General features: G+C 44.6%; 1 protein-coding gene across 1 annotated transcript in view; it reads left to right on the top strand.

Moving 5' to 3' along the window:
- The window catches only part of LOC133770635 (uveal autoantigen with coiled-coil domains and ankyrin repeats protein-like), a 37,652-nt gene extending 14,198 nt beyond the window's left edge, over positions 1 to 23,454 (top strand). Inside the window, exons 2-4 of the mRNA XM_062206684.1 lie at positions 8,720 to 9,209; positions 20,858 to 20,984; positions 23,213 to 23,454. Coding sequence (XP_062062668.1) covers positions 8,720 to 9,209; positions 20,858 to 20,890 — 523 coding nt within the window. The 3' untranslated portion in view covers positions 20,891 to 20,984; positions 23,213 to 23,454. The remainder of the gene's footprint in view (positions 1 to 8,719; positions 9,210 to 20,857; positions 20,985 to 23,212) is intronic.
- Positions 23,455 to 26,866: the final 3,412 nt, after the last annotated feature.

Genomic DNA, 26,866 nt, shown 5'->3' with positions numbered 1-26,866 from the left:
TTGTCTCTCCTAACAGTTTTTGTGGTAAAGTTTATGTTGTCTGATATTAAGATGGATACGCCCGCTCTTTTTTCATTTCTGTTGGCATGGTATATATTTTTCCAGCCTTTCACTTTCAGTCTGTATGCATCTTTGTTGGAATGATGAGTTTCTTGTAAGCAGCAAAAAGATGGGTTTTGTTCCTTAACCCAATCAGCCAATCGGTGTCTTTTAACTGTACAGTTCAAGCCATTAACATTCAATGTGACTATTGAGAAGAAATAACTTTGCCCTGCCATTTGCCAAAGATATTTTCTAATATATGGTTTGAGATTCCTGTGATCTTTTGCTGTGAGGTTTCCTTCCTTTACCTTCTTTCATATTGGTGACCGTGTTTTTGTGTTTCTGTATGTAACACATCTTTAATCATCTTTTGCAGGGCTGGACGAGTGGCGACAAATTCTGGTTTTCAAATATTCTTGATTCATTTTGATACTTTGTATTTTTTCTGGGAAATAATGTATTCAAAATTTAGAATTTATTGTTTTTTAAGAATTTCTTTATGTTAAGGCAGAATAACAGGAAAAGAAGGAGAAATACACAGAGAGATCTTCCATCCTCTGGTTTACTTCTCAAATGGCCTCAGCAAATTTGTCTTGACCAAACCAGAACTGGTCTCCCACTTGGGTGCAGGGGCCCAGGTGTTTGATAGTTTTCCACTACCTTCTCAAGCACGTTAGCAGAAAGATGTACTGGCAGTGGAGTAGATGGGATAGGAACTCTGGCACTCCAAAATGGGATGCTGGCTTTGTAAATGGTGCTAAGCCACAATATTGGCCCCTAATATTTTTGATTGATGTTCTTTGTAAATTATTTATTTCATTTATTTGAAAGGCAGAGTTACAGAGAGTGAGAGAGGTCTTCTACTTGCTGGTTCACTCCCCAAATGGACACAACTGCCCATTCTGAGCCAGGCTAAAGCCAGGAGCCAAGAGCCTCTTCTGGGTCTCCCATGTGGGTACAGGGGCCAAGCACTTGGACCATCCTCCACTGCTCTCCTGGCCATAGCAGAGAGCTGGATCTGAAATGGAGCAGCCAGGACTTGAGCTGCCACCCACAAAAATGGGATGCCAGTGCTGCAGATGTTCACTTAACCCATTGTGCCACAACACAGGCCTCCCTGTAAATGATTTATTAGTGTGATTCTTTAAAATTTTTCTCCATGTTAGCTTTCTGTTCATGTTTCTTAATTTTTATCATAGATTTATCATTTCTACCATTTTATTATTTATTTCTGTTTTACTCTATTTTCTTGTTTTCCTCTAAGTTAGGAAATGTTTCTAACACGCGTACCATGTAAAGCACAATATAAAAACACTTAGGCACTCACAGCCCCACTCAGTGAGGTATTGCATGAACCGAAGCCTGCTGTGTTTCCTGTGCTATTAAAAGGTAAAACCGTCATTGTGAATGTAGTGGTTATCATTTCTATTCTTGTTTTCTTATTTTCAACGTTAAATTGAACTATGATAGGCATTTTTGTGCATTGCACCTTGCTAACATGTGTGAGGATTATTCTAGGAGTTAGTTGAAGGTGTAGAATTTTGGGGTTATAGTATGTGTATGTATTGAGCTTTATTGATATGTTCACATTATTTTGTACAATGGTTGTACCAGTTGATACTGTCTCCTCAAGGGTGTGGAAGTGAGCATTGTTCCTTGCTCTTGTTAGCTCACATTGTTTGTTTCTTCTAAGAACTTTCTTGAGCTCATTTATTCTGAGATGTTGACTTTGAGTTATTGCAGATGTCTGCCTCACAGTAGGGGTGGGTGTTTGCCCTCATGTTCAAGATGCTGCTTGGGTACGTATGTCCCATATCAGGGGACCTGCCAAGTGTGAGTCTGGCTCTGCTCCTGATTTCAGCTTCCTGCTAATCTCAGCCTTGGAGTTGGTGGCGATGGCTTACATCCTTGTGTCTCTGCAACCTGTATGGTAGCATCACTGCAGCAACACAGCCAGGCTCCATGGATCTTGAAAGGACACAGAGGTGAAGAAGAGGAAGGTGTGACTGCTGAGGCTGGCACAGGACAGACCTTAGGACACAGAATCAGGCTGCTCTTCAGGTCCAACAGCAGATTCTTCCCCTTGTAAGTCTCACATTCAGACCCGTTTCCTGGCCCCAACAGGCTCTTCATTCCCCTCCCCCTAGTCCCAGCCCTGCTTCCCTGTCTCTTATTCAACACTGGGTTGGCAGTTGCTCCTTTGCTGTTTCTCTGAAGAAGAAATAAGTATTTTTGCCCAGACACTTTGGAATGGATGTCTTTAAATTGCTCCTTGAGGTGTCTGTGCTATTGTGTAGGGGGATTCCTCTTAAAGCCCTTGGTTCCACTGAAAGTGTTTATTAGATGCAGTGTTATTTCACAGGTATTCCACAGCACAACAGTCACACCTGTGAGTTGATCTTTGCCTCGAGTTTCTGAGTTGGCCTTTGAAATACTGCTGTACCTTTGAGAGATAGCGCATCACTGCAAGTCTCTACTTTTCGAGTACAGGAATTCCAGGTTTCTCTCATTTCTTTTTTATCATTACACGAAAAGAGGAACACTTTTCCCAGGTAATCTTTCTTTCTAACAATGTTTTATCAGATGCTGTTGATGACAGTGAAAGCATGCCTTTTATTTTCCAATCTTCACATTGAATTACCTCATTTTTAAAAGATTTACTTTTTTACTTATTTGAAAGTCAGATTTATATAGAGAGAGGAAGAGACAGAGAAGTCTTCCATTTGCTGGTTCTTTCTGCATATGGCTGCAATAGCTGGGGCTGGGCCAGGCTGAAACCAGAATCCAGAGCTTCATCCAGGTCTTCCACATGGTTGGCAAAGGCCCAAATACTCAGGCCATCTTCTGCTTTCCCAGGCCATTAGCAAGGAGCTGGAAAGAAGTAGAGTAGCCAGGACTTGAACTAGCTTTGTGAAATGAACAAGTCCCCTAATTATAAATGGATGTGTATAATCACCTCTCCAGGAAATAGGGAGTGAATAATTTCAAATAATAATACAGTCTACCACAACTTTCTGTTAGTTATGTATGATGTTCAAAAGAGGGCATGCTGGTGCCAGCATTGTGACAGCCTAATGGGTTAAGCCACCGCTTCAAAGCCAGTATCCCATATTTGTGCAAGTTCAAGTCCTAGCTGCTACACTTCCAATTGAGTTCCCTGCTAATGCACCTGGGGAAACAGCAGAAGATGGCCCAAGTCTTTGGGCCCCTGCCACCCACGTGAGAGACGAGGATAGAAGCTCTTGGCTTTAACCTGGCCCAGCTCTATCCATTGTTACCATTTGTGGAGTGAACCAGTGGATGGAAGATTTTGTTGTGTGTTTCCCTCCCTATCTGTAACACTTTGAAATAAATAAATATTTTTGAAAAGTGCTTGTTGTCTTTTTTTAAAGATTTATTTATTTTTATTTGAAAGTCAGTTACACAGAGAGTGGAAAGGGAGAGGGAGAGAGAGAGAGAGCTCTTCCATCTGATGATTCACTCCACAATTGGCCACAATGGCCAGAGCTGCGCTAATCCGAAGCCAGGAGCCAGGAGCTTCCTGTTTTTTTTTTTTTTTAAAGATTCATTTATTTGAAAGTCAGAGTTACACAGAGAGAGGAGAGGCAGAGAGAGAGAGAGAAAGAGAGAGAGGGAGGGAGGGGTCTTCCACCTGATGTTTCACTCACCAGTTGCCTGCAATCAATCTGAAGCAAGGAGCCAAGAGCTTCTTCCAGGTCTCTCACATGGGTACAGGGTCCTAGGAACTTGGGCCATTGTCTATGCTTTCCCAGGCCACAGCAGATTGCTGGATCAGAAGTGGAGCAGCTGAGTCTCGAACCAGCACCCATATGGGATGCCAGTGCTTCAGGCCAGGGCGTTAACCTGTTGTGCCACAGCACTGGCCCCAGGAGCCAGGAGCTTCTTCTGGGTCTCCCATGTGGATGCAGGGGCTCATGGACTTGGGGCATGTTCTACTGCTTTTCCAGGCCATAGCAGAGAGGTGAATCAGAAGTGGAGCAGCTGGGTCTTGAACCAGTATCCATATGGCATGCCACTGCTTCAGGCCAGGGCATTAACCTGCTGCGCCACAGTGCCAGCCCCTGTCTTTTTTAAAAAAAGATTTATTTGAAAGGCAGAGTTAAACACACACACACACAGGGGGAGAGAGTGGCAGAGAGAGGGAGACAGAGACAGATCTTCCACCAACTCCAATGGCTGGAGCTGGGTGGATCTGAAGCCTGGAGCCAGGAGCTTCTTCTGGTCTACCATGCAGGTGCCTAAGGACTTGGGCCCTCTTCTACTGCTTTCCCAGGCCGTGGCAGAGAGCTCAATCAAAAGCGGAACAGCTAGGACTTGAACCGGCACTCATATGGGATGCCAGCACTGCAGCTTTTCATCCTACACTGCAGCTCCTGCCCCAAGGCATGCTGTCTGAATTTACTATATCTATCAGAAATCCCAGAAAAATAGAACTCATAGGATAAATGTAATTATGGATGAAGATATGAGCATGATTTGTAGAGTTGCCTGGGTACTCAGGCAGGATTTCTGTGGTACAATCTTGTTGCACAATCCCTTCTACTTTGAGATTCCTTGGTTTTTACTCTTAGAGCTTCCAGTGGTGGAATGAGCCCTACTACCTTGCAGAGTGTGATTTCTGTTACCTCAGGTCAACTAATTAGATGCTCATCACAGCTATAAAATACATTCCTGGTAGCATCAAGGATCATGTTTAATCAACATCTGGGTACCACTGGCAAGCCAAGTTGACACAAAATTTAATTAGCCCCCATACATAATACTGTTGTAAGGATAGTGGAATATGAATGTAAAATACTGCCTAGGAGATCTTAGGTTAAGTCAACCATAGGTTATCTTGATCAAAGCTATTTAACAAGGTAATTTTGGCTGAAGATAATTAAACCCCTACAATGGTTGGCAAACTATGGACTAATGCCTATTTTTGTAAAAAAAAATGTTAATGGGACAAAATGATGTTTATTCATTACATAGGGTCAATGGCAGTTTTCACTATATAGTGGCAGAGTGGAGTGTTTTCAAAGAGAACATGGTCTGCAAAACCTACAATGCTTACTGGGTAGTCTGTTATAGAAAATGTCTGTCAACCCCTAAATGGTGCTCACAGAGAGGTGCCTGTGGTTCTTGATCTGTTATGGTCCACTCCTTAAGTTTACTCATTAGACCTTAAATTTCAGTATTTCATTGTCTGAAGTCACATATTTGTTAGATTAATAAGCATTAGTAATGTCTTCCATTTGTCTTGGTGATTAAGATGCCAATTATGACACTTGAGTCTCATATTAGAGTGTCTGGGTTCAATGCCTGGCTCTGGCTCCTCACTGTAACTTCTGGCCACTGCAGACCCTACAAGGCAATGGAGATAGTATGGAGTCCCAGCTGCTCCACTTCCAATCCAGCTTCCTGCTAGTGTGCCTAGGAAATCAGCAGATATGACCATAATGGTTGGGTTCCTGCACCTGAGTGGGAGACCCAGAAGAAGCTCCTGGGTTTGGTCTGCCCTACCCCAGCCGTTATGGTCATTTTTGGGTGTGAACAAGCAGATGGAAGTTAGACACACACACACATACACACTCACACTCTCTCTCTTCCCCTCTTTCCCTCTTCCTCTCCCTGCTTCTTAAACAAGTTAAAGTGAATATGACTGAATTGCTGGTAATATTGGTAAATTTTTAATTTAAAAAAAATGAAAGACACTTGTCTGTGTGATCACACAAACAAGACAAGTATCTGCTAATACTAACTGATAGAATAAAAAAGGGAGAGAAGGATCCAACATGGGAAGCGGGATACACAGCAGACTCATAGAATGGCAGATGTCCTAAACAACACTCTGGCCTCAGAATCAGCCCTTAAGGCATTCGGATCTGGCTGAAGACCCCATGAGAGTATTGTAGGCATGGAAAGCCAAGATACTATGGAAAAAAAAAAGAAGAAGACCTAAATGAAAGATCTCTGTGAGTGAGATCCCAGTGGAAAGAACGGGGCCATCAAAGAAGGAGGTACGTTTCTCTGAAGGGAGGAGGGAACTTCCACTTTGACTATGACCCTATCAGAATAAGATCAAAGTCAGCGAACTCTAAAGGTTTCCATAGCCCTGGCAACTCATGACTAGAGCCTTGGGAGATTACTGACGCCATGAACAGGAGTGTCAAATTGTTAAGTCAGCAACAGGAGTCACTGTGTACTTACATCCCATGTGGGATCTGTCCTCAATGTGTTATCTGATGCACAGTGATGCTATAACTAGTACTGAAACAGTATTTTTACACTTTGTGTTTCTGTGTGGGTGCAAACTGATGAGGTCTTTACTAATTATATACTGAATCGATCTTCTGTTTATGAAGATAATTGGAAATGAAAAAAAAAACCTGGTGTTAAATTGGAAATGGCATAGAAAATTAATTTTTTTAAAAAATATTATGTAGGATCTCTGTCTTTAATGTGCTGTACACTGTTATTTAATGCTGTAACTAGTACTCCAACAGTATTTTTTTTCACTTTGTGTTGCTATATGGGGGCAAACTGTTGAAATCTTTACCTAATATATATACTAAACTGATGTTCTGTATATAAAGAGAATTGAAAATGAATCTTGATGTGAATGGAAGGGGAGAGGGAGCAGGAAAGGGGAGGGTTGTGGGTGGGAGGGAAGTTATGGGAGGGGTGGGAAGCCATTGTAACCCATAAGCTGTACTTTGGAAATGTATATTCATTAAAGAAAAGTTTAATAAATGAAAAAAATGAAAGAAAATACTTGTTTCTTTATAAAAAGAAGCAGCAGCATTGAATCTAGAATTAAGTATGTGAGTAAGGTTGCATTATCAAAGTGGGTCTTACCTTCTTGTTTTGAAGAAAAGTGGTGCTGTTTCTGGTGCCCTCCAGGATGTTTATGATTATAGTGATTTTAAGTAAGTGAACAGAATTGCAATGTTGTTGTCTTTGGTAGTAAGCCTCCTTTCTCCAACAGTGATCTATTATTGCTTCATATTTGCCCATATAAATGGGAAGCCAGGGATAAACAATTTTAAAAATGGTTTTCTTCGCAGTTTATTTTCCTCTGTTCCTGTTAATGCTTCATATATGTCCAAATAAGTAGGAAGCCAAGTACAAATGATAAAAAAAAATGTTTTGGCCTTTTCAGTGTTTTGGAAATTCTTGTGAAAATTAAGAAAGCTTTCCAGAGGGAGTGTGACCTAATTTTCTTCCCTTTTTATCTGCTTCTTTTTGCTTTCCAGTAGATTCAAGGTTTTCATTTTCAGCACCTTCCAATAGTCTGTATAACAGATAATTATTTTGGCTTTATTTTCAATCATACCTTCATTTGTATGTAGGGTGACTTAGCCAGTATGATGCCTAAAATATCTTTAAGATGGAAAATTGTGAATTGAGAGAATGGTTATTCTCTGACCAGTATGTAATTTGATAGATATTTGATTGTATTAAAACATATATGGAAGTCATGAAGCCGTGTTAGCAATTTGTTGGTAAATTATAGTAGTCTAGCCTAATGGTCACTGGTAAGCTCAAAGAGAGTGTAGAAGCAAACCATGTCTGGGACATTATTTCACAATGTCCATTTTCTTGATCTGAAGGAACTCAGTTCAGATTAAAGTCAATAACCCTGCCCATTAATAAGATTTATTCATAGCACATAGCCTTCATCAGAGTCAGTACCTGTAAAGGTCATATGGGAAGAATAAAAAAAGGGAAGTCTAATCTTTCATGATTGCACATTCTCATCTTTGAACTCTTTTACCAAGACGTTTAGTTATTTATTTTTTTTTTATGACAGGCAGAGTGGATAGAGAGAGAGAGAAAGAGAGAAAGGTCTTCCTTTGCCGTTGGTTCACCCTCCAATGGCCGCTGCGGCTGGCGCATCGCACTGATCCGAAGCCAGGAGCCAGATGCTTCTCCTGGTCTCCCAAGTGGGTACAGGGCCCAAGGACTTGGGCCATCCTCCGCTGCCTTCCCGGGCCATAGCAGAGAGCTGGCCTGGAAGAGGGGCAACCGGGATAGAATCCGGCGTCCCAACTGGGACTAGAACCCGGTGTGCCGGTGCCGCAAGGCAGAGGATTAGCCTGTTAAGTCACAGTGCCGGCCCCAAGACATTTAGTTATAATCCATTTTATTGCAACACTCTTAATAGAGCGGACAAGACATCAATCACGTGGTGTACTCAGATGTGTACTAAATACTAGTCTATCCTGACTGAGAGATGGAACTTCTCTCTTTATTCTGAGATGCCCCATGTTTTCTTGAAGTATCCTACTAGCTCAGTTCATTTGGTTGCTATTTCTATAACTGAAAGAACATATTAGAATTTACAGTGAGAGTACTAAGTATTCATATCTCTTATTACAAGTTAAATCTTATGTAATTCTATGAAATTTTTGTACATTTAAAATTGAAGTTCTGGTTTTTATTTAAGAGTTCTGTTGTCTTTCAGGTGTTTTGAGCACATTATGTGCCAAAAGACAAAGAAAGAGGAAGTAAATGTGCTTTGCAACAGTTGATATTCCTGTGTTATGTTTAGATGGGTTGAATGGGGAAAGAAAGAAAATAGAGCCCTGAGGTAACAGCTGTTTTCCTTCTTTGTTCTGCCAGAAATAGACTTCAATGAACAGAACTTTCAAAATATTCTGACCATGTGAAGGGAGAATCAGAAGAACTCTTCTGTGGCCCTGGCTAAGCTCTTGCAGGTGAAGGGAACTTTGGAGAAGGAGGTTGGACTCATCCAGGCGCGTCTGAGAGAAAAGGAAGAGGAGATCCAAGGTAGAACTGAAGACGTCTCCAAATTCCAGATCGAGGTTCAGAGGACTCGGCAGGCCTTAAAACAGTTGGAAACCAGAGAGGTAGTTGATTTGTCTAAACACAAGGCAATGAAAAGTGATTTGGAGGCACATATTGCTATCTTAAATCAAAGACTGGCCAATCTGAATAGAAAGTATGAGGAAGTCTGTGAGGAGGTTTTGCATGCCAAAAAGAAAGAGCTGCCCACAAAAGAAGAGAAGGAATTTCTACATTGCAACCTGGAGCAGGAGATCAAGGATCAGAAGGAACCATGCGATCGGTCCCTAACAACAGTCACAGAGCTGCAGAGAATTCAAGAATCTGCTAAACAACTTGAAGCCAAAGATGATAAGGTAGGCGCCAAACAGCCTGCATGGCTCTGTGTTGGAAATGCCAGGGCACACCTGCCACAGTAGGAGAATGGGGTTCTGCCATAGCATCGCACAGCCAGGCTCATAACAGTTTTAACAAAGGCACCACTCACCACCACCTGTGCAGTTAAACTGCTGCTGTGCAAGAAATTCTGAATGTTATAAAAGTGGGATAACACAAAATCAAAAGCAGTTCCCTGTGTTTTGCTGCAGTTGGTGCATCCGAGAGTTGTAGGAAGATGAGACTCAGTTCACTTGCCTCATAGGTAATCCAGTGGTTTATGCCATGTAAGGATTAGGGATGCAGTGGAGGACCGGAAAGATGTTTCTGGGCTGCAAGGAACCCATGACCCTGGAGAGCATCCTAGACTTGACCTTGGCTCTCACTTGTCCCCACAGACCAAGCCTCCAACTCATCATCTTTGTGTCGCCATACAGTTCTGTGGACTAGTCTCCTCACCCATCATGTCCTGCTCTTCTCACTGACTTGAATCCTAAACATTCTGTAATGTCTTATCCTGTCACCTGTTGCCCTCACTGAGCAATATAGCCTAAGTGCATACACGGTTCTTCTTCCAAAGCACTTGAGTTTCTTTCACATTTCTTTTTTTTTTCTTTGCCATCCATTTGAAACAGGCATTACACTGTTTGAATTGTGTAGCTGATCTTTTAGAGCAGGGTGTATAGCTTCTCCTTCTTATCTTTCGTATAATTTACAGAACAGGTACTCAATGGTATTTTGAATCTAGTATTTGCAGTAGCTTTGTAGCAGGAAAATGAGGTGTGAATGTTATTGTTTTATCAATCTGACAAGCAATTATTAAAGCTTCTACCTGCCAGGTAGGTTGTTGAGTGAAACAGCCCCAACCCCAGCCCTCCTCAGAGAGGTTAGGTCCTCAGCTCTGGCACATCATGCCGTGTTATCTAGTGTTTAAATGCTTGTTGGGAAGTTGGTTATGAGTATAGAAGTATATAATTTTAATGGCTAATTATTGATATTGCCTTCTAGTTCCATTTATTGAGCACATGCTAGGTGCTAGGCATACATTTATCAATGGTTTTGGTTTTCTTAATGCTGAACGATTTTTCAACTTTCACCAGTAAGGACACAGAGCCTCAGAAAAGTAAAGGGGAAGTAGCCAGACTGCACAAGTCCCATGTAAATGGTCACTCATGTGGTGGTGTTGCCCAGGGACCTCATATCCATCTGTGTGTGTGAATCACTCTGTGATGCTCACAGGGTGACACAATTGCCTAGTAACCCATTTCTGAGTGCACCCATGCTGTTAAGGGACACAGGACTGTATTACTTAAGAAGACTGAAGTGGGCCTTTTGCCCTCGTGGTTAAGATGCCGACGTTCCACATGGTGGTACTGGTGTTGACTGCTGACTGTGCTCTCCATTCCAGCTTTCTGCTAACATGCACTCTGGGGAGGCTGCAGGTGTTGGCTTAAAGACTTGTGTCCAGGCCAGCAGAAAGAGTTTTGGGCGTTTGTGGATGAGCTAGTGTATGGGAGACACAAAGTGTAAAAATACTGTTTCAGTACTAGTTATAGCATCACTTCACATTAGACAACACATTAAGGACAGATCCCACATGGGATGTACGTACACAGTGACTCCTGTTGCTGACTTAACAATTTGACACTCCTGTTCATGGCGTCAGTAATCTCCCAAGGCTCTAGTCATGAGTTGCCAGGGCTATGGAAGCCTTTAGAGTTCGCTGACTTTGATCTTATTCTGATAGGGTCATAGTCAAAGTGGAAGTTCTCTCCTCCCTTCGGAGAAAGGTACCTCCTTCTTTGATGGCCCCGTTCTTTCCACTGGGATCTCACTCACAGAGATCTTTCATTTAGGTCTTCTTCTTTTTTTCTTTTCCATGGTGTCTTGGCTTTCCATGCCTACGATACTCTCATGGGCTCTTCAGCCAGATCCGAATGCCTTAAGGGCTGATTCTGAGGCCAGAGTGTTGTTTAGGACATCTGCCATTCTATGAGTCTGCTGTGTCTCCCCCTTCCCATGATGGATCATTCTCTCCCTTTTTGGTTTTGTCAGTTAGTATTAGTAGACATTAGTCTTGTTTGTGTGATCCCTTTGACTCTTAGACCTATCAGAGTCATCAATTGTGAACTGAAATTAATCACTTGGACTAGTGAGATGGCATTGGTACATGCCACCTTGATGGGATTGTACTGGTATCCCCTGTCACATTTCTAACTCCACCATTTGGGGCAAGTCCGATTGAGCATGTTCCAATTGTACATCTCTTCCCTCTCTTTTTCCACTCTTAAATTTAACAGGGATCACTTTTCAGTTAAAATTTAAACACCTAAGAATAATTGTGTGTTAATTACAGAGTTCAACCACTAGTACTAGAACAACAACAACAACAACAAATACTAAAAAGGATAAAGTATTACATTGTACATCTAGAGTCAGGACAAGAGCTGATCAGTTCATTGTTTCTTATAGTGTCCATTTCATTTAACAGGTTTCCCCTTTGGTGCTCAGTTGTCACCGATCAGGGAAAACAAATGATATTTGTCTCTTTGGGACTGGCTTAATTCACTCAGCATGATGTTTTCCAGATTGCTCCATCTCGTTGCAAATGACCGGGTTTCATTGTTTCTTACTGCTGTATAGTATTCTATGGAGTACATGTCCCATAATTTCTTTATCCATTCTACTGTTGATGGGCATTTGGGTTAGTTCCAGGTCTTAGCTATTGTGAATTGAGCTGCAATAAACATTAATGTGCAGATGGCTTTTTTATTTGCCAAATTAATTTCCTTTGGGTAAATTCCAAGGAGTGGGATGGCTGGGTTGTATGGTAGGGTTATGTTCAGGTTTCTGAGGAATCTCCAGACTGACTTCCATAGTGGCTTAACCAGTTTGCAGTCCCACCAACAGTGGGTTAGTGTCCCTTTTTCCCCACATCCTCTCCAGCATCTGCTGTTGGTAGATTTCTGGATGTGAGCCATTCTCACCGGGGTGAGGTGAAACCTCATTGTGGTTTTCATTTGCATTTCTCTGATTGCTAGTGATCTTGAACAGTTTTTCATGTGTCTGTTGGCCATTTGGATTTCCTCTTTCGAAAAATGTCTCTTGAGGTCCTTGGCCCATCTCTTCAGTGGGTTGTTTGTTCTGTTGTTGTGGATTTTCTTGATTTCTTTGTAGATTCTGGTTATCAACCCTTTTTCAATAGTATAGTTTGCAAATATTTTTTCCCATTCTGTCGGTTGCCTCTTCACTTTCCTGACTGTTTCTTTTGAAGTACAGAAACTTCTCAATTTGATGCAATCCCAAATGTTAATTTTGGTTTTGACTCCCTGTGCTCCTGGGGTCTTTTCCAAGAAGTCTCTTCCTGTACCTATATCTTGCAGGGTTTCTCCAATGTTCTCTAATAATTTGATGGTTTCGGGTCATAGATTTAAGTCTTTAATCCATGTTGGGTAAGGTGAAAGATAGGGGTCTTACTTCAAGCTTCTGCACGTGGAAATCAAATTTTCCCAGTACCATTTATTGAATAGACTGTCCTTATTCCAGGGATTAGATTTGGATCTTTGATCAAATATAAGTTGGCTGTAGATGTTTGGATTGATTTCTGGTGTTTCTATTCTGTTCCATTGGTCTATCCATCTGTTTCTTTACCAGTACCATGCTGTTTTGATAACAACTGCCCTGTAGTATGTCCTGAAATCTGGTATTGTGATGCCTCCGGCTTTGTTTTTGTTGTACAAGATTGCTCTGGCTATTCGAGGTCTTCTGTGTCTCCATATGAATTTCAACATCATTTTTTCCAGATCTGAGAACAAGGTCTTTGGTATCTTGATTGGTATTGCAATGAATGTATAAATTGCTTTTGGGAGAATAGACATTTTGATGATATTGATTCTTCCAATCCATGAGCATGGACGATTTCTCCGTTTTTTGGTATCCTTTTCTATCTCTTTCTCTAATGTTTTGTAGTTTTCATCGTGGAGATTTTTAACGTCCTTGGTTAAGTTTATTCCAAGGTATTTGATTGTTTTTGTAGCTATTGTGAATGGGATTGATCTTAGAAGTTCTTCCTCAGCCGTGGCATTGCCTGTGTATACAAAGGCTGTTGATTTTTGTGCATTGATTTTATATCCTGCTACTTTGCCAAACTCTTCAATGAGTTCCTGTAGTCTCTTAGTAGAGTTCTTTGGGTCCCCTAAATTAAGAATCATATCATCTGCAAAGAGGGATAGTTTGAGTTCTTCCTTCCCAATTTGTATCCCTTTAATTTCTTTTTCTTGCCTAATGGCTCTGGCTAAGACTTCCAGAACTATATTGAAGAGCAGTGGTGAGAGTGGGCATCCCTGTCTGGTACCAGATCTCAGTGGAAATGCTTCCAACTTTTCCCCATTCAATAGGATGTAGGCCGTGGGTTTTTCATATATTGCTTTGATTGTATTGAGGAATGTTCCTTCCATACCCAGTTTGCTTAGAGTTTTCATCATGAAAGGGTGTTGTATTTTATCAAATGCTTTCTCTGCATCTATTGAGAGAATCATATGGTTTTTCTTCTGCAGTCTGTTAATGTAGTGTATTACATTGATTGTTTTGCGAATGTTGAACCATCCCTGCATACCAGGGATAATTCCCACTTGGTCTGGGTGGATGATCTTTCTAATGTGTTGTTGCATTCTATTGGCCAGAATTTTATTGAGGATTTTGCATCTATGTTCATCAGGGATATTGCTCTGTAATTCTCTTTCAATGCTGCATCATTTTCTGGCTTAGGAATTAAGGTGATGGTGGCTTCATAGAAAGAATTTGGGAGGATTCCCTCTTTTTCGATTGCTCTGAATAGTTTGAGAAGAATTGGAGTTAGTTCTTCTCTAAATGTCTGGTAGAACTCAGCAGTGAATCCATCTGGCCCTGGGCTTTTCTTTGTTGGGAGGGCCTTTATTACTGTTTCAATTTCTCTGTCAGTTATGGGTCTGTTTAGGTTTTCTATGTCTTCCTGGCTCAATTTAGGTAGGTTGTATGTGTCCAAGAATCTGTCCATTTCTGATAGGTTTCCCTGTTTGCTGGCATACAAGTCCTTGTAGTAATTTCTGATGATTCTTTTTATTTCTGTGGTGTCTGTTGTTATGTTTCCATTTTCACCTCTGATTATATTGATTTGGGTCTTTTCTCTTCTTTTTTTAGTTAGTTGGGCCAATGTGGTACCAATTTTGTTTATTTTTTCAAAAAACCAGCTCCTCATTTGGCTGATTTTTTGTAATGTTTTTTTGGATTCAATCCTGTTGATTTCTTCTTTGATTTTAATTATTTCTCTTCTCCTACTAGGTTTGGGTTTGGTTTGCTGCAGATTTTCTAGATCCTTGAGATGACTTGAAAGCTCATCTATTTGGTGCCTTTCCAATTTCTTGATATAGGTACCTATGGATATAAACTTTCCTCTTAACACTGCTTTTGTTGTATCCCATAGGTTTTGGTATGTTGTGCTTTTATCCTCATTTACTTCCAGAAAATTTTTGATTTCTCTTTTAATTTCTTCTATGACCCATTGTTCATTCAGGAGCATGTTGTTCAATTTCCATGTGTTTGCACGTGCTCTAGGGATTCCCGAGTTGCTAATTTCCAATTTCATTCCTTTATGGTCTGAGAAGTTTCATGGTATGATTCTAATTCTTTTGAATTTGCTGAGACTTGCTTTATGGCCTAGTATGTGGTCAATCCTAGAGAAGGTTCCATGTACTGCTGAGAAGAATGTAAAGTCTTTAGATGTAGGATGAAATGTTCTGTAGATATCTGTTAGATCCATTTGAGCTATAGTGTCATTTAAATCTACTGTCTCCTTGTTGATCTTCTGTCCTGTTGTTCTGTCTATCTCTGAGAGTGGAGTATTGAAGTCCCCAGAACTATTGTATTGGGGTCTAAGTCTCCCTTTAAGTCCCTTAACAAGTCTTTTAAATAAGCTGGTGCCCTGTAATTAGGTGCATATACATTGATAATCGTTATATCTTCCTGTTGAATGGATCCCTTAATCATTATATAGTGCCCCTCTTTGTCTCTCCTAACAGTTTTTGTGGTAAAGTTTATGTTGTCCGATATTAAGATGGATACGCCCGCTCTTTTTTCATTTCTGTTGGCATGGTATATCTTTTTCCAGCCTTTCACTTTCAGCCTGTATGGATCGTTGTTGGATAAATGGGTTTCTTGTAAGCAGCAAAAAGATGGGTTTTGTTCCTTAACCCAATCAGCCAATCGGTGTCTTTTAACTGGACAGTTCAAGCCATTAACATCCAATGTGACTATTGAGAAGGAATAACTTTGCCCTGCCATTTGCCAAAGATATTTTCTAATATATGGTTTGAGATTCCTGTGATCTTTTGGTGTGAAGTTTCCTTCCTTTACCTTCTTTCATATTGGTGACCGTGTTTTTGTGTTTCTGTATGTAACACATCTTTAAGCATCTTTTGCAGGGCTGGATGAGTGGCGACAAATTCTTTCAATTTCTGTTTGCTGTGAAAGGTCTTTATTTCACCTTCATTCATAAATGAGAGCTTTGCAGGATATAATATTCTGGGTTGGCAGTTTTTCTCTCTTAGTACCTGGGCTATGTCTTGCCATTCTCTCCTAGTTTGTAGGGTTTCTGATGAGAAGTCAGCTGTGAGTCTAATTGGAGATCCTCTAAGAGTAATCTGGCGTTTCTCTCTTGCATATTTTAGGATCTTTTCTTTATGTTTCACTGTGGTGAGTTTGATTAGGACATGTCGTGGTGAGGATCTCTTTTGGTCATGTTTATTAGGGGTTCTATAAGCTTCCTGTACTAAGATGTAGTTGAAATCTGGCCTCTGTGAGTATTTGTTTGATCTACCGCTGGGACCACACAAAGAGTTTATGCAGCCCTCAATGTGTTCTCAAGTTTCACCATAGACCCAAAGTTACTGAGTTTGTGTACTCTTTGCCACTTTACATATGTAAAATGGTGCCTGCTCTTTGTTTTGCTCAAGTGGATAGAGAGGCCTCTGCCTTTCCCCACTAATGTCTTGGGTTTCTGTGGCTTTTGTCTTACCTCCTGTTCCCGCGCTGGCGAGATTCTGTGGCTCGGCTCCCGCGACGGGGCTTCCATGCGGTGGGCTCCCTGTAGGTCCTCTGTGTCACATGCACTAGATCCGGAAGCGTTTCCTCTGCAGTTTTTTTCTTGAGTCTTTTCCTGAGGCTACAGTAATTCCACTTTTATGAATCTAAATTTTCTCAGACTATCGGCGCACGTCCTCACTATCCGCCATCTTGGCTCCGCCCCTGCATGCTGAGTTTCAGTTCCTATGGCTCCACTTCCAATGAAATTCCCTGCTAATGCACCTTGGAAAATTGCCACTGATGGCCCAAGTGCTTGGCTCCTGCCTGCACATGGGGAGACCTGGAAGAAGCTCCTGGCTCCTGATTTCAGCCTGGCCCAACCCTGGCTGTTGTGGCCATTTGGCGAGTGAATGAGTATATGTAAGATTCATAATTCATTCTCTCTCTCTCTCTCTTTCTCTCTCTCCTTCTCTCTCTTTCTGCCTTTCAAATAAAAAAATGCAAATCTTAAAAAAAAAAGAATGTGGCCTAATAACTACCCTTCCCCTTATTTCCCAAAGGAAATTGTGTTCAATTTAGAAAATACAGACAGGAAAAAGTAAGTCACCCAAGCCTCAAGATAACCACAGCTAATGCTCTGGAGTATCTTTCCCAGTACATGGTGTGCATTCATTCCAAGGAAGGAGATCCTGTGGGATACAGGGGAGCTACTGCTTCGTTTTTCAGGGGAATGCAATAGGTTAGGCTTCTCATGGCAGTTCTAGGTGCCTGGCATTGAGGGTGCTGGGTTGAATCGCATCATACTGACAAGTGCTGAAAATGAAGTAGCGTTTTTTTAAAAAAAGATTTTTTTAATTTATTTGACAGGTAGAGTTACAGACAGTGAGTGAGAGAGACAGAGAGAAAGGTCTTCCTTCTGTTGGTTCACTCCCCAAATGGCCGCAATGGCCAGAGCTACGCTGATCTGAAGCCAGGAGCCAGGTGCCTCCTCCTGGTCTCCCATGGGGGTGCAGGGCCCAAGCACTTGGGCCATCCTTCACTGGCTTCCCAGGCCACAGCAGAGAGCTGGACTGGAAGAGAAGCACCTGGGACTAGAACCTCGTGCACCCCGGCCCCTAAAGAAATAGCTTTTAATTCCCACAGCCACCTTGAGAATAACCTAGACAAGAACGCAGAATTTTTGCCATACAGGTTGTGATTATTAGCCTTGTTTTTATTATTTGTCCTTTAGTTTTTTATTTTTTAATCTCATTCAAAAGTATAAAACTTGTGTACCATGAAGTAGCCTTTTATATTTTCTGGCTCTGCTGTCAGACTTTGAACATTTTCTGTCACCATGCTTATTGGCATTTTATGAAGTGTTTGACATTATCATTTAGGATCATACACAATCCATTTGAGATTTGTTTTATGATATGGTTTCAGGTAAAATTGGACAGCTTGGGAACCAGGGAGCCCCATCTGTTCAACCTGATCCCCGAATGTAGTTCTGGGTCTGAGGCATCCGAGTGTTGGGGGCTCCTGAGCACTGAGTCCTGAGGCTGTGGTGCTTCCGGCCAAGCAGGAGCAGCCTTGGGATGGCCCAGGCCTGCTGGGAAGGTCAAGACCAAAGCATGTTCTCTGCTGCTCCCAGATAGGGGGAGCACCCAGCCTGTCTCTCCAAGTGACATCAAGACAGGACAGGTGACCATAGAAGGGTTGGCCCTGCTGCAGGGGCACCAGTCACATCAAAATCTCTGTTTTCTTTTAGGGTTAGAAAAACAACCCTTGATTAACCAATGTGGGAATGTTTCTTGATCCCAGGTAGACGTAGGAGTAGAAAATTCTATGCCACCAACAGGGGAGAAACTCCTGTCTCTATGGGTATAATAGTGGCCCTGTTGTGCAGGATCTGAATGTTCTGCAGTGATGATGCTGTCAAAATGATCGCCTTTATTAGAACAAAACAGGGTGAGCAGAAATGTTTACGTGAATAACCAGTGAGCTCTGTGAAAACCAAGGGGAAAAGTGACCTTGTCTACATGGCTGGGCTTAGATTTAGACTATGGCTTTATATCATGATTTTTGAGCTTTGCTTGCTGTGCACTGGAGTAGGCAGTTGAGGACATTTGAGAGAAGAGCCAACATCACTCACAGCCTTTGCCTTCTCCTGTGGGGAGGGTCAGCATGGCTTTGTTGCACACCAGTGGAGCAGGAGTAGTGATCATGGCTGGCCACTGCCTTTCTTCAGAAATGGTGCCTGAGTTTAGCAAATGCACATGGTAGTAATGCTGACAGGGGTGTGACTGTGATGTTTCATTCTGGGAGTCAACTTGACCTGATGGGGGGTGCCCATGTATTGGTTAAGGATCATTTCTGGGTGAGTGTGTTGCATCGCAAAATGAGAGTAGGTGGAATCCCAGGCTCTGTTTCCTGGGCCCTGCCCAGCCTCCTCTGACCTCTTTGCTGGGACATCTGGGCTTCCAGAACTCTATCCCCATGTCTGTCAGTGTGGACAGTGATGTGCCATCAGCTACTTACAGACACTATACCTGCTATTGCCACACTATGAGTATCGAATGATTTCAGCAAACCCTGGAGCAACTGCTCAGGCCAGGGAGGGTAACAAGGAACACAGGCGCTCTATTCTGTTCAGGTGCCCCTGTCCCAAGGTTGTCAGTGGCTACCCAGGCAACGGAGAATCATGGCTGTTGTCCTGGTACCACCTCTTCCCTCCCTTGAAGACAGAAGGCTCAGCCCCCAGCATTGGGGTTCACTCTGGGCACATGCTCTCTCCTGTCTTCTGTTTTAGTTTAGCTGGCCTGGCTGACAGATTAGCAGCTCTGCTTGCTCTGGGAGACCTGGCTGCTAACCACAGTGGAGGATGTCTTTATTGCCTAAAATGCCATATAAGCCTACAGCAGAATATTGAGGACTTTGTAGATTTTCAATTTGTTATTACTGGGTTATTACCTGTGTCAGGCAGTGTTCAGGTCACAGTCACTAGAAAGACCCTGGAAAGAAGCACATTTATTAAGAAGGAAAAGGCCTTTAAACACAGGCATATATGTATATGTGTATGATTGTAGAGGAGTCATAGGAGGAAGAATGCAGGGCTGCAGATTCTCAGGACCTTGGCATCCAGGGAACAGTGGGCGCAGGCACACCTGGGTTCCTGGTCCACCTGCTAGAGACCCGCCCTCCTTGTCTGATCCTGGGGAGGTCTCTGAACACACCTCTGTGCAAACTGGAAAATGCAGGGGCTTGAGTAGTCTGACCCCATGCTGCTGAGCTGGCAGGGTGGCATTGTGACACAGCTCTAGACTCATGGTGTCACCATCACCAAGTACCACCCTGCCTGTCCCCTGGCAGTTAGAGGACAGCAGTGTCTGATGAGGAACTGGCCTGTGTTGGTTTTCTAGACCAGAGTTGTCATCAGCAGAGGTGAACAGATTCCAGCAGAGGTGAGTGGGAGGTGCCCTCTTCCTGTCCTGCAGAGTGGGAATCAATGGCTGTGAAGTAGTGGCAGCCCCATGTGATGGCAGCTGGACACTCAGCAGTGTCTATTGTGTGCTGAGTGTGTCCAGGGTCATCTCGTTCACTTCTCTCAGTGATGTAGTATGGTGGGTGAGAATGCACCCCTGGTGTGAGTCTGTACTGGGGTCAATTCTGAGCACAGGTGGGGCAGCCAGGCCTGCTGTGGGCCCACCGTGGGGCCTCACCTGGGAGTTGGGTGGGAAGACCCCTTCCCTTCAGGAGTCAGGCACATTGGAGGATACCCAGTGCCAAGCTGGGGGATGAGGCTCCTTCTTTCTGGCTTGTGGGGGAAGTGCATATGCCCCAGCTGGCCTGGCTTTGTCCATGCCCTCTGGACTAGACTACTTCCTGGTTCCTGGGTGTTGGGTGCCACTGGTCTCACTGTGGAGTTGTCATTCACTGTGGCTCTCAGCACTGTGTCAGGTTTGGACTTCAGTCTTGCAGCTGGGAAAGTGTGGTGTACTTTTTTTTTTTTTTTAAGATTTCTTTATTCCTTTGAAATTCAGAGTTAGACACAGAGAGAGGAGAGGCAGCATGAGAGAGAGAGAGAGAGAGAGAGAGAGAGAGAGAGGACTTCCATCTGATGTTTCACTCCCCAATTGTCTACAATGGCTGGAGGTGCACCAATCCAAAGCCAGGAGTCAGGAGCTTCTCCCGGGACTCCCATGTGGGTGCAGGGGCCCAAAGACTTGGGCCATCTTCTACTGCTTTCCAACGCCATAGGAGAGAACTAGATCAGAAGTGGAGCAGCCGGGTCTCAAACAAGCGCCAATATGGGATGCCAGCACTTCAGACCAGGGCATTAACCCAGTGCGCCACAGCGCAGGCACCAGTAGGGTGTACTTGAGATACTGGTGGCCTCAGAGTGAGCAATGGCTGTTACCAGGGATCAGTGGGCACAGACAGGCAGCTCCTGGAGGAGGTGTTGGTCGTCCTCACCTAGTGGGCCCCCATTCACAGAATCTGGACTCCGTCAGTCTGCAGGAGAGTGCAGGGCTGTCCTATTCTGTACCTTGGGACTCTGGCCTGTAACCTGGTCTTCTGTGGTCTGCAGGAATGGCAAGCAAGGCTGCTGGTGATTTCCTGAGAAGAGGAGGGCAAGCCCCCCGCACACACACACCTATTTGCAGTTAAGCTAGGGACCTGCACTGTGGTGACTCATCTCCCCACCTCATCTCAGGGTAAGTTCTGTTTTCAGAAACTTCTTCCTTCCTTCCTTCCTTCCTTCCTTCCTTCCTTCCTTCCTTCCTTCCTTCCTTCCTTCCTTTAATTTAGTTTTTTAAGGAATGCAAGTTTTATAAGTGCAACTTTAGGAATATACGTTTTCTTCCCAGCATACCTGCTCTCCCACCCACACCCACCCCTCCTTCTCCCCCCTCCCTTGCCAGTCCCCTTCTCCATTAAGATTCATTGTCAATTAACTTTGTACACAAAAATCACCAACTCTATACTAAGTAAAGGTTTCAGCAGTTTGCACACACACATACACACACACACAGAGAGAGAGAAACTCCTTTCTTGATACAGGACATTTCTGCACAGGGTCTGGACCTTGTTTCCAGCCCCAGCACATTCCAGGCTCAGGTCTGTGGTAGGCCAGTAATAAGTGACCTAGTAAGCCACTTGGGTAGTGGACCAGAACAGAAGTGGAAATGGGGCAGGAGTCTGGATCCTCAGCCAGGTGATCTCCAGCAGTTCACTGAGGGCATGGAGACAGACTTGCAGCATCTAGAGAAGAAGCTGAGGGGAGCGGTTTGCAGCATGGGACAACCTGCCCCTGTCTCTGTGCTGGGAGAAATGGGGCCTGGTATGGAGGAGCCAGGCCTGGAGCCTGTCCCCACCAATGTCAGGGTGGCGTTGTTCACATCAGTGGAGCAGGAGCAGTGAGCATGGCTGGCCACTGCCTTCTTTGCAAAGGTGCATGGATTTAGCAGATGCACGTGGGGCCGTGCTGATAGGGGTGTGACTGTGATGTTTCATTCTGGGTGTCAACGTGACCTGATGGGGGTGCCCATGTATTGGTTAAGGATTGTTTCTGGATGTGTGTGTTGCCTCACTGGGCAAGAGTGGGTGGAATCCCAGGCTTGCTTCCTGGGCCCTGCCCAGCCTCCTCTGACCTCTTTATTGAGAATAATGGGCTGCCAGAGCTCTCTCCCCGAATCTGCCAGGAAGGAGCTCCACAATGTTCATGGGCATCTGTCCCAAGGCTGTTGGTGGCAGGCAGGCTCTAGAGTCTTGGTGTTGTCTTGGTGCCACCTCTTCCCTCCATTGAACATAGAGGGCTCAACATTGGAGTTCACTCTGGGTACACCCTCTCCTGTCACATGCTGGTTTGTGGCCTGGCTGACAGATAGCAACTCTTCTTGCTCTAGGACACCTGGCTCCTAACCACTGTGGAGGACATCTTTATTGCCTAAAATGCCATGCAGGCTCATAGCAGAATGTTGGGGGCTTTGTAGATTTTTAAGTTGTTGTTACTAATAGGGTTGCTATCTGTGTCAGGCAGTGTTCAGGACACAGATACTAGAAAGACCCTGGGAAGAAGCACATTTATTAAGAAGGAAAAGGCCTTTAAAGATAAGCATATATGTATATGTGTATGATTGTAGAAGAGTCATAGGAGGAAGAATGCAGGGCTACCGAATCTCAAGACCTTGGCATGCAGGGAACAGTGGGCGCAAGCACACCTGGGCTCCTGTTCTAACTGTGACAGACCTGCTCTCACCTGATCCTGGGGAGGTCTCTGACCCACCTCTGTGAGAACTGGAAAATGCAGGGGCTTGATCAGTCTGACCCCATGCTGCTGATCTGGCAGGGTGGCATTGTGACATGGCTCTAGACTCATGGTGTCACCATCACCAAGCACCTCCCTGCCTGTCCCCTGGCAGTTAGAGGACAGCAGTGTCTGATGAGGAACTGGCCTGTGTTTGTTTTCTAGAGCAGAGCAGCCATATTCAAATGTAGACAGATTTCAGACCAGTGCTTTCGGTAAGTACAGGGGCTGACCAGTCTGGCCTGCCTTTGTCCATGTCCTCTGGACCAGACCACTTCCTGCTTTCTAGGTATTGGGTGCCACTGGTCTCACTGTGCAGTGTCAGTCACTGTGATCTGAGGGACAGTCATGGGGAAGCCACCCTGTGGCCCTCAGCACTGTGTCAGGTTTGGACTTCAGTCTTGCAGCTTGGAAAGTAGGGTGTACTTGAGATATTGGTGACCTCAGAGTGAGCAGCAGCTGTTAGCAGGGTTCAGTGGGTACAGACCAGGCATCTGCCTGGGAGAGATGGGGTCATCCTCACCTGATGGGCCCCCATTCACAGAGTCTGAGCTCTGTCAGTCTGTAGGAGAGGGCAGGGCTGTCCTGTTCTGTACCTTGGGGCTCTGGCCTGTAACCCAGGTCTTCTGTTGGCAGCAGGAAGAGCAAGCAGGGCTGCTGCTGATGCCCTGGGAAGAGGAGAACAAGCCCCCCACCCTGCCTACACCTATTGGCAGTGAGTCTGGGAACCTGTACTGCGGTGGCTCATCTCCCCACCTCATCTCAGGGTAAGTTCTGTTTTCAGAAACTCCTTTCTTGATACAGGATGTTTCTTCAAAGGGTCTGGGTCTTGTCACCAGCCCCAGCACATTCCAGGCTCAGGACTATGTTAGGCCAATGATGAGAGTGACCTATTAAGCCACTCGGGAGAGTGGACCAGAATAGAACTGGACATGGGGCAGGAGTCTGGGTCCTCAGCCATGTGGTTTCCAAGAGTTCAGTGGGGGCATGGAAGCAGACCTGCAGCATCTAGAAGGGGGAACGTGAGGGGCAGCTAGAGGAGGCCACTTGTACTGAACCTTTCTGTGGGGACTCACCAAGGAGGACCCACACAGGAAAGGTTTGTAGCATGGGGCAAACTGCCCCGACTCTGTGCTGGGAGATGAATTGGGGCCTCCTGTGGAGAGTCAGGCCCAGTGTCTGTCCCCACCATTGTCCCAGGACAGCAATAGGAGAGAGTCCTGGGGAGGTGGTTCAGGCATCCAAATGGGATGGTGGCTTAGGGGTGTTCAGGACCATGTGTCAGCACCCCAGCGTGAAACATGGATGAGGTAGGTGTTGGGATCCTTGCAGGGTGTTGGGCTTGAGGTTCTGAGAAGACCTGGGATGAAGAAGGGTTGGGATGCAGGAGATACAGTCACTGTTGAAGAGGGGTGAGGTTGGGGAAAATGGGTCAATAGTCATGGTATAGGAGAGCAGGTAGAGGAGGTAGACCCTCCAATGGGTATGGGTTTCAGGAAAGACTGAAGCCAGGTGTCCCTGGTAGTACCAGGTGATTCTCAGGCATTGCCACAATCTGGGTCTATGGTAGGGACCCCCACTGGGAGAAAGTAGCTGAGGGGGTCCCAGCCCCATCCCATCCCCTGGGTGGAGGACTACTTCTCAGGACCGTTCCCCCTCAGCTCTTTCAGGGCTTGCTGTACTCACCCTGGAAGGAGAGTTCATGGGATAGCCACAGCCTCCCATGCCCATGGATACCAGGGTCCCTGCCAGGCCCTGTACTTGCAGGACAGGGGTCCCTCCTGGGTTTCCACTAACTGGAGAACTGCCTCATCCACTTCTCTCAAGTGTCTGAGGCTGAGTCTTAGGGCAGGAGAGGATGGAGCCAACCCAACCCAGCAGGTGGATGATGCCTGACCTGGTGCAGGTCCTTCATCCTGCATCCACTCCCTTCCAGAAATAAGAAGCTGCCTGGGTACAGCACTTGTGGGGCAAAGATTGGAGCCTGCTCTTGGAGGTTCACTTGGAAACTGAATCTGGAAGCCTGAATGTTCATGTGCTGCTTATTGGGAGTCCCACTAAATCATTGGTGGACCAACCACACCTAGGGGACCTGAGCATCTGTTTTACCAAACTGCCAGTTTGTGAACAGACCTGAAGCTCAGGGGGTGCTGCCTGCTGGCCACCAAGAGCCACCCTTGATATTGGGACCCAGCTGAGGTCCCGGGGTGTCTGTCGTAAATGTGTGGTGGTCAGTAGTCACATGCTCATCCACCTCTGTGATGCTCACCCACCTCTGTGATGCTCACCCACTCAGGCACTCTTGGCCTGGGGTCTGGGAGGCTGAAGATTGTGATCTCACTTGTTTGGATAATGCTGTGTCTTAATGAGATGATAAGGTGAGTGTCAGCTTTGTCCTCACCTACCAGAAAGTTGAATGTCCCATCCTCACCTGGCAGCAGTTGGAACTCTGTCCACAAGTGAAGGTAAGATGAATGCTGTGTCCTAAAATTATGAAAGTTGCCACACCGTGTCTGCCATTGAGGGAAGTGAACCTCATAGCATGTCCTGAACCAGGCAGTGTGAATGCAGCTTCCTTATTTGATGGGTAAATGCCTTTTCCTCACATAACTGTAGTGTTAACATCCTGCCTTCACATGATGGCAGAGTGAATGTCCTCACTTCATTGGATAGAATGGTGACTACACTATACTGATGCAAGGATAATCATTTCATGCTCCTGTGAGGGATAGTGAGCACCTTCTTCTCAGCAGATGGTGGGGTGAAGGCCATGTCCAAATGCAGTACTAACAGGAATGCTGTGTGAAGATGGAGTGAAGTCCCTACATCACCTGATGAGATGTGATTGCCAAATCGTCAGGTGATGGTAGACAGGATGCTGTGTATTCAGTAATGCTAAGGTGGACCCCATGCCTTCACATGATGGGATTTTGAATGCCATATCCTCATTGAATGGGGAGTTAAATGCCGTGTGCAGAAATGATTGGAGAGAAGGTCAAATCCTCACTGTCAGAAGTGTGAACGTCATTTGCTCTCCTGATGGGAGGGTGAATTCTGTGTACTCTGCTGGTGGAATTGAACATGCCCCTTTCTCACCCCAACAGAGGGAAGGGGGGTGGCTTCTTCACGTGTAAGGGAAGGGTGAGGGCCATTTTGTCCTGTGAGGGTGCTGCTAATGGTCTGTAATCAGGTAATAGAAGTTTGAATGCCATGTGTTTGTCTGCTGGAATGATAAACAGACTTTACAGTCTTGAGAGTAGAGTAAAGGTGCTGCCTTCACTGGAGAGAAAGCTGAATTATCCCCCCCCCATCCCCTACAGATTGAAAGGCATTTGCTGGAACTCTCCTGTGAGATAGTGAATGCCATCTCCTGGACTAAGAGATGGTTGTAATCTATGTCACCACTGAATGGAAGAGCCAACACTGTCCTGTCAGCTTATGGAATTTGAATACCCTCTCCTCGTAAAAGGGAAATGTGAACACACATTGTCCAGTACAGACTGAGGAATTGTTACCCAGTACTCAGCTGAAGAAATCCAAATTTCTTCTCCTTATTGACAGTAGGGGAAAGCTTTGCCCTTACGTGAGAGAAAGGCGAATGCTGTGTCTTCACATGAAGATATTTTGAGATCCTTTCCTTGAGTTGAATAAGGGTGAATGTGGTATCCTTCAGGTGATGGTAGGATGAATGCCCTGTCTTTTCTGATGGAAGGTTGAATGCTCTGTGTCCATCTGATTGGTCATAAAGTAAGTATTGTCATGTGAGTGTTGTGAATGCAGGATCCTCACATGATGTTAGGGTGAAGGTTGCAACATCATGGAGATGTGAGCCATGTGCCCTAACAGAAGTTGGAATCCAGTGTTCTCATTAATTGGAAAATGAAGGTCCTGTCCTCACCTGATGGAAGGGAGAACTGTGTTCTTTTGATAAAAGAGGAAGTGTCCTTTCTTCACCCAAGGGAATGGTGGACATCCTCATCTCATGTATCCATAGGAGGAAAGCCATGTTCTTGCATGATGAAACCGTGTAGGTCACATCTTTATGTGAAGGTAGGTTGAAAGTCCTGTCCTCAGCAGAGAGTATGGATGATGCCAAGCACTCACCTGACATAAGTGTGCATGTCACTTCCTCTCAAGCTGGTAGGGTTCAAGCCCTGTTCTCACATGATAGAAGGGTGAATGCCACGTCTTCATTGGGTGGAATTTTGAATGCTCTTCCTAAGCCTGAGGAAAGACTCAGTCTCTGTCATCACAAATGCCCTATCCTGTGCTGATGGAAAAGTAATGGCG

This window comes from Lepus europaeus, chromosome 11 (genome assembly GCF_033115175.1).
Source record: "Lepus europaeus isolate LE1 chromosome 11, mLepTim1.pri, whole genome shotgun sequence".
NCBI lineage: Eukaryota > Metazoa > Chordata > Mammalia > Lagomorpha > Leporidae > Lepus > Lepus europaeus.
Note: the sequence above shows the minus strand (reverse complement) of the source record. Positions and strands in the feature narration are given on the sequence as shown.